Genomic DNA, 8347 nt, shown 5'->3' on the forward strand with positions numbered 1-8347 from the left:
GTATTAGGTCACTAATGTTTTTTTGTGCGTAGTAGACCAATATGGTTGTTATTATCGTTTAGAAATAGTCATTTTTACCGATTTCTTCATGTTTAGCTTAGTTGGCAGCTTACGTGTCCGGTGGCATGCCTATAACCACCCCATCGCCTCCACCTCAAACAATGTCCCATATTTCTTGTGCCCTAAATTGAAGAGTTGAAGAAGAACAGATGAAGATGTCGCAAGCCTCCACCGACTCCACCTCAAACAACCGAATCATGTGCTACTGTGGGCGCCCGAGTTAGATTCGAGTCTCCACGACACCACAAAATCCGGGGAAAAGGTTCAGAACATGCCCTAATTTTTTGAATATTGAAGCTTTTCTCTCTTTAAATCTCTGTTATAAGTGTGTAAGTTATGGCATTTATCCTAAAGCTTTGTTCTTTTTCATTTTTTATAGAGGGCAAGGAGAAAGTGTGGATTTTGGGAATGGGTTGTTAAAGATCGGGTCACAAAGGAGCTTTTGGGTCTTAGTCATGAGTTGAATGAAATGAAGAAGAAGATGAAATGGCATAAAGTAGCTTTGATTGTCTTGTTTGTATTGTACTTTGTTAAGTTATATTGAATGGAATTATGATGCACTAGACATCTTTTGAATATAAAGGGTACCCATAATTTTGTTATTTTGATTGTAAGGGTACCTATAATGTAATGAAATCATATGTATGAATGCAAATGAAGCTTTTGGTAATGAAATCTATAATTGTAATGTTAATATGGTGTATTGAAATCTAAAATGCTATTATAGTGAACAACCAATGTTAGTGTAATGTAAAAGCAGTAATCATAATGAACAACCAAATTGAAGGCAAAGTACATCTGTAAAGTGTATGATTCAACAACCAAGAATCAGTTAAAAGATTTAAAGCAGAAAATATATTAAAGGGTAATATTGTCAACAAACAAACACCATTAAAAAAGTGTCCCATTCAGCATTAAAAGAGCATCAAAAGCTTGATAGTTTTGTCCCTTAGTCTAGTACAACATTACATTTAATATCAAAAGATTCAACCATCACATGCTTACCTAACACTTACACCCCACATGCATACATAAGAAAACAAAAGAGTTCAACATCAAACCTACAATCAAGCCAAATCTACATGTTTCTCTGAACTACAACCACTACCATCCTTGGGCACCACTTTTTTCCTCAGGCACTGTTTAATGATTCTTTCTGAAGCTTTCCTCTTACTTAATTAAACTTCACTTTGAACTGGTCTTGTAGAAGTGGATCTTGGTATTGGAGTTGTAGGAGTGGATCTTGGTATTGGAGTTGCAGGAGTGGGTCTTAGAGTTGCAAGAGTGGATCTTGGTCTTAGAGTTGCAGGAGTGGATCTTGGAGTTGCAAAAGTGGATCCTAGAGTTGGAATTGGAGTTGGAGTGGAAGATCCAGGAGCCAGATCACCTGTTATTGGAATTCTTTTTGTTGGGCACCTGCGTTACTCTTAATACTGTGTGTGTGTGCTTGATATCTCTCTTTCTACTGTACTTTTCCTCCTCTTAGTAGATGGCCTACCAGGTAGCATTCTACTCTTTGGGGGTAAAGGCTTGGTGTACTCACTTTGTGTCCATAAAGAGCTATCATTCAAAGGATGAATAATGTATGCATAGCAGGTGAGATAAGTTTCCTTACTGTAACAACTAGCTACATATTCCTCTAAGTTTAAGTTCATGGATGAAATTGCAGTCACTCCATGTACACAGGGTATTCTAGTCAACTGCCATCTCCTGCATCCACAAGTCCTTCTAATCAGGTCAATTACATACATGTCATTACATAATACCACCTCAAATTGTTGATACCCACAAGGGTACACATCCCAAAATCTATACACAAACATTAAACAGGTAAGAACACATGAACACATGTATAAACATTAACAAGTAAATACAAACATTCTTACCTTTGTTTCTCCTTCAAATCTCCTATTTTCTTCCTAATGCTTGGGCATATAGTTAAATCCCAAGACTCTCCCTTAATCCTCTAATGGTATAACCTCTACATCACATAAACCCCTATATCCTCCAACATTGCTATTATTGGTTTATGTCTAGCCTGAACTATTTCAGCATTAAAACTCTCTGAAATTCCATTTTCCACAGCATCACAAAATACTCCTTCTTCTTGAAAATCCCTACAATAACATTTAGGGTCCCTTTCTATGAGATAATCAAATGCCCCTATCTAATTCCTTGATCTCTTGTATAGCAGCTTCATGTCTCTATTTTGTGTTAGCCTTCACAGCTCTCAAAATGTTCACCTTTGAACCTTGTGTTGAAGTTGGCTAGTATGTGCCTAGCACATAATATGTTCTCATCATGAGGAACCCTTTCCTTGATAGCTTCAATTAAACCCTGTACAATTTACAATATTAAGTAATAATTAAACTATAAATTTAAGAGTAAACATGAGTAGTACCTTGTGTCCATCTGATATAAGAGTAAGCCAATTTCCATTGCCTCTGTCAATATCATCCATGAGTAGATCAAGAAACCATTTCCAAGTTTCTTTGTTCTCAACAGTTACAACAACCCAAGCTAGGGGGAACATGTTGCTATTGGCATCCCTACCCACGGCAGCTAAGAGTTCACCCTTGTAAATTCCTTTGAGAAAGCATCCATCAATCCCAATGATTTGTCTACACCCTTCTACCTAACCATCTCTTACACCTTTAAAGCATACATACAACCGTTTGGACACTAGACTTCCATCAAGGGTATAGTCAACTTCCATATTCATAGTTGATCCTAGATTAGCTCTTTTGATTTCTATGCCATAGTCCCACAACCTACTATAAGGCTCTTTTAGAGTGCCTTCTATCTCAGACAATGCAAACTTTTTTGCATTTCTACATTGTCCAATGCTAACTATGATGTTATATGTGCTTGAGATTTGAGATTTCATCTTCCTTAAACTAAGCCTGGGGTTTTCCAGAAGTACATTGAAATATTGTTTCCCTATCCACTTGTAAGTCACTAAGCCTATTTTAAAAACTCTACCATATTTATGACTTGATTTAAGTGACTTAATCTGAAAAGTCCTTTCCTCTCGCGTCCAAGGAGCCCACAACCGAAAAGGACATGTAGGTTCTTTATCTTTGCAACACTTCACTAGAAGTTTGTTTTTATCATTCTTTTCATACCACAAATCATAACCATGCTTAACAGCATAGTTGGTAAGACATTGTTTAAGTTTAGTAGGATTGGTGAATTTCATACCTAACACAGGAGCCATTTCATCCCATTATTGCTCAGAATTGTGCACAGGGTATACAGGTGGTAGTTGCTCAACATTAGAATCTTCTTCCTTTTCAACATTTGGGCAAAGTTTGTTAAAAAACATGCCTTTCTTCTGAATAGTTGTTGTTGCCCTTTTCATTGAAACATCCTCATCATCCACCTCACGTTCCCATCACTCTTTATCTATTAACATTGAATCAACATCTTCATCTGCGTTGGAGGTGGTATCATCTTCAACTTCAGGCTCTTCCATTTGAATCCAGTCAAATAGGGGTTCATGCATATGGTCCACATACACAGTTACTTTCTTTTTCTCATGAAGACACTCAAGAAATTCATGGTAATCACATTCGTTATGCAATGTGGCCAATCCTTGACACAATGTTTGGCCATCTGGACAATAGTATACATCTTTGCACATTCTTCTAGTAATCACGCTGAGGTGAGCAATGAATTCAACATACCCCTTCTCCCTGAAATCGGCATACATTATCTCCTTTTTATCTGGATCAAAATAGATAAATGGTTTGTTGATGAACATCTCGTTGTACTGGACTTCAACGACTGGTGTATCATCTTCAACCATTTGATCGTGGATTGATCGAAGTAAGAACAGTGGGTGGGGAAGATTGAGTGAGAGTGATTGGGGATTCGTCTTGCCCTAAATTAAAGAGACCAAATATACATTAAATGCCACCTAATAATCCATGTAATGACCTAATAACCACGTAACACCCGTATATAACATGTATTCACTTTGTAACCGACGAAACATGAAGAAACCGGTAAAATGACTATTTCTAAACGGTAATAACAACCATATTGGTCTAATACGCACAAAAAACCCTTACGCCTCGTTCCCGGGTTTAACAAAAGAAAAGAAAAGAAGAGAAAAAAAGGTCCAAGAGAAAAGAAAAGAAAAGAAAGGAAAACAAAATTTTCTTTTGTATTCCCGAGTTGGAGAGAAGTGGAAGGAAAATGAATCATTTTGTTCTTTCTTTCCAAATCCTCCCAAATCGAAAGGAAAGTGATCATCCCATTTCCCTCCACTTCTCTTCTATAATGAAACTTGGGAGTATCAATTTCTTTTATTTTCTTTTTTATTTCCATTCATTTCCTTTCTTTTCTCTCGTTAAGTTGAACTCGGAACAAAATGTTAATAAATTAATACGGACAAACTGAAAACCTAATTATCCTTGTGAGTCATTATCCTTTGTACAATTATCTTTATCTACATCGTCCTCCTATTGGTCAAAGTATGATCTTGACTTTTTTTTAAACCTAAAAAAGAAGGTGTCAGTTCCTGGATCTTGGCATCTTCATAACTTCCTGTTCAAGGGTTGTTGATCGTAACACAGGTACCCCGAATTAATTATCTATACGCTTGTTCGTCATTTCAGATTATCGGATCTTAATTTGAATATGCTTCGTCGTGTTAGATCTTGTTCAAAAGAAGCTGGAATTTCCCAATTTCGATATTTTGGGGGAAATGAGTTCACTTTTAGTTTGTTTCGTCGTGTAGATCGTTTGTCATGTAGATTTATGCCGAATTCTTGTTTCTTATGTGTTAATCACGATCAAAAACATTCTGCAACTGTCATTGTTGTTGCGATTACCGACTGCAGGTTTTAAACTCAATTGAGAAATGATAAATTGGAAAATCTGTACTTCGTTGATCATGGAAAATTAGGGCATTGCTCTTACACATGGTGCTAACTGTCAATTTTGTTGCCATAACTGGCTAGGTTTCTATATTTTTCACAAATTTAAGCTCGATTGAGAAATGATAAATTGGACAAATCGTAGTGATCTCGCAATTACTAACTATGAGAATCATACTTTTGTGATGATGATGATGAGTTATACTGTTGCTGATTAATGATCTTGTTGTTTGCACAAAAAGATGCTCAAATCAATTCACATATTACTGTGTGCAGATCTTGCAATGGAATTGGAATCAGATACAGAACACAACCACAACATGATAATCGATCACAAGATTCCAACACATAACATGCAAATTGATCCATCAAGATCTCGTTTTCCATGTTGCATTGTATGGACACCTCTTCCTGTTGTTTCATGGCTTCTTCCTTTTGTTGGTCATATTGGTATAGGCAGAGAAGATGGAGTCATTCTAGACTTTGCAGGACCTAACTTTGTGTGTGTAGATAACTTCACTTTTGGAGCTGTCACTCGTTACATCCAAATAAGTAAAGATAAGGTACACTTGTTTCTAATTTGATCAAAACTAAATGAGGGCAAATTTGTAAAACATCATTTATATAAGTAACTTAATGAGAAAGAATACATTTAAAAAAAAAAACACTCAGACATAACTTAATGGGTTAATGGCTTGATTCTTTTTGTCCTCATTAAGTCATGTATGGGTAAAATGATGTCTGGAACACCTAAAAGTGGTATGCACAAAGTTTGTTTCTTCTGTGAACATCTGAATAACATTAAATGACCATTTTACCCTTCGTCTAGAAATGATGATAAACTAAACATATATTGACTACAGTGTTAGTGCTCTATATATAACTCGATATCCTGCCACCATGTTTGTTATAAAAGTACTGTACACACAAAGTTTGTGTTTCTTTTATGAATCTAAGGATAAATGACCGTTTTACCCTTTTCCTAGAAGTTAAAGAAGTAAACATACATTGACTACAATTCTCCATTTTACCCTTCATCTTCTACAACACCTGAACAACAAAGTTTTCTTCTTTTTTGAATGTTATGACTAAATGACCATTTTACCCTTCATCTTCTACAAACAGGACTAAATGACAGTTTTACCCTTTTGACTAAAAACGATAAATAAAACTAAACATATGTTGACTACAGCGTTCCATAACTCTCTATCCAACCACCATTTTTTGGATAAAGTACCGTTATACACAAAGTTTATTCTTTTTTTAACGTCAGGAGTAAATGACCATTTTACCCTTGATCTACAGCAGTGCTCCATAACATCCCATCCAGCCACCATGTACAGAAGTGAAGAAGAATACAAGCTAGTGGAGTCAGGAAGAAACCAACATGAACATACATGGGATGATTTTTTAAGAAAAAGCACACAAGAATATCAACATCACACATACAATATCTTAACTTGTAATTGTCACTCATTTGTGGCTAACAATTTGAACAGATTGGAGTTTCAAGGTGGAGGGTGGAATGTGGTGAATGTGGCAATAATGATTTTTATGAAAGGAAAATGGGTGAGTGTGAAATCTATGATTCAATCTTATTTGCCATTTGTGATTATATTTTTTGTGGGGATTATTTTTGGAGGAGTTAGTTTTGTTTGGTTTTTGGGATTGTTTGCATTTGTTCTTGTTGGATGGTATCTTTTGGGTACTTATTGTTTTAAGAATTTGATAAAGTTGTAGTAAGTTTTTTGGGTTATGTTATGTATTGATTTTGACTTTGATAGTAATCATTCAAGACTCATGTTTGTATAAAGAATGGTTTTTTTTATGTGGTAGGAATCATGGAAGTTATATATATGTTGATTTAGTTCCTAAATTTTTCTTTGGTGTTTCTTCTTTCATTATCTTTGACTTTCAATGTATTATTTGTGAAGCATTTTTTTAAAAAAGAAAAAGAAAAATCAAATCAAAGAAGTTGGGATAAGACTTCCTTTTGAGCTTATGTCTCTAGTTCACCATGTTCATTATTTTTGCTAAACACAATTTCTTATTGCAAATGCTTTCATTTTTATGTTCATAATTTTCATTAATTGTTGAGATAAATGAAATATTCATTATCCCTATTCTAATTTTCTAATAAAAGAATTTGTTTATTCTTCTTTTGTTATTTGTCATCCTATTAAGCTTTTTTCTTCGATTCAAATTTCAAAATTTAAATTTCTCATTTTATTATATTAAATATTAAATTAATAATATTAGAATCAAAATTAAAATAAAATTAATACCGATTATAAAAGGATATGTATTTATTTAAAACAACGATTATAATTTTATATAATTAAAAAATAATCTTTTAATTAATAATTTATTTAAAATAATTGATTAATAATTTTGAATTTTTGCTATGAAAATTTAATTAATTTTTTAACCGTGGTTTTCAGGTGTTATAAATTAATATTAAAATAATTGTACAAGCATTATAAAAAATTGAAACCAAATGACAAAATCTACATGAATCAATAAGGAAACTAGTTATCATTTCTGGTAAAGATCAAACTCTATGTCGAGTTATTCTTTAAACGTATTTTAGTTTAAAAAAAATTATAGATAATAATGTGTTAAATCTAATTGTAGAAGTTAAATAATAATAATAATAATAATAATTTTTTTTAAAATAATTTTTAATGTAGTATTGTGTGTATTGTATAATAATGATGGTATGTTTGTCGCACTTCACCAAATATATATATATATATATATATATATATATATATATATATATATATATATATATATATATATATATATATATATAGTTGTGATATGTCATCGGGACTTAATGTCGTCACTAGATGTCTTGATCGGGTTAAGCCTGAGAATCACAACAAAGAAAGAATTGACGTCAGTCGTCGTCCGGGAGGGGATCCCGAAACGAAACTCCAACGGTCTAGTCAGTATCTAGATGAGAAAATAAGGGTTTAACTTAAGATATAGGAAGCGGCGATCCCTTCTCTCGGTGGAGAAGGGTTCTTTATATACTTGTTGTCGTGGAGACAGACCCCCGGTAATGCTTTTTTGTCCTTTCTAAGCCAACAGGACGTGGGGGCGTCCTATTGGTGGATTGTACTCCACTAGCGGTTGCTCGCTATTAGTATAGAAGTACCAGAGGGTAGCATGTTGTATACTACACATGTCGCTCTGGGAAGCGTCTGGTACTCTTTTGTCATGCTGTAGACCGGAGCTTCTCGTTCTAGGCCTGACCTTGGCGCTAGGGCGTCGAGGCATAAGTGCGAGGTCGTGGAGGCGAGGGCCTAGACCTAGCATTTTTCGAGCAACGACCATTGCCTAGACCTAGCATTTTCACTAAGAAAGGTTTTCAAAAAGAGAACAGGGTGCACAAAACG

The 8347-nt window shown here is 34.5% G+C and overlaps 1 protein-coding gene across 4 annotated transcripts; it reads left to right on the forward strand.

Moving 5' to 3' along the window:
* The first annotated feature begins 4482 nt into the window (after window positions 1–4482).
* Window positions 4483–6819, forward strand: LOC111897369 (protein RTE1-HOMOLOG). 4 transcript variants are annotated; one of them, XM_023893336.3, is made up of 3 exons: window positions 4483–4640; window positions 5220–5506; window positions 6249–6819. In XM_023893336.3, exons 2-3 carry the CDS (start codon window positions 5228–5230, stop codon window positions 6681–6683), a joined length of 714 nt encoding a protein of 237 aa, XP_023749104.1. In that variant the 5' UTR covers window positions 4483–4640; window positions 5220–5227; the 3' UTR covers window positions 6684–6819. The 4 variants fall into 4 exon arrangements, with proteins under 4 accessions (XP_023749104.1, XP_023749110.1, XP_023749100.1 ...); XM_023893342.3 differs by having other exon boundaries at window positions 6252–6819; XM_023893332.3 differs by having other exon boundaries at window positions 4513–4640; window positions 5186–5506; window positions 6252–6819.
* Window positions 6820–8347: the final 1528 nt, after the last annotated feature.

Source organism: Lactuca sativa, chromosome 3 (assembly GCF_002870075.4).
Source record: "Lactuca sativa cultivar Salinas chromosome 3, Lsat_Salinas_v11, whole genome shotgun sequence".
Taxonomy (NCBI): domain Eukaryota; kingdom Viridiplantae; phylum Streptophyta; class Magnoliopsida; order Asterales; family Asteraceae; genus Lactuca; species Lactuca sativa.

What these genes read in the sequence shown, in the direction of transcription:
- LOC111897369 (XM_023893332.3), top strand. Translation starts at nt 5,186, where the DNA reads ATGCTCAAATCAATTCACATATTACTGTGTGCAGATCTTGCAATGGAA. An exon ending in TCCAAATAAGTAAAGATAAG is followed by an intron (nt 5,507 to 6,251) that starts GTACACTTGTTT and finishes GATCTACAGCAG; the next exon opens with TGCTCCATAACATCCCATCC.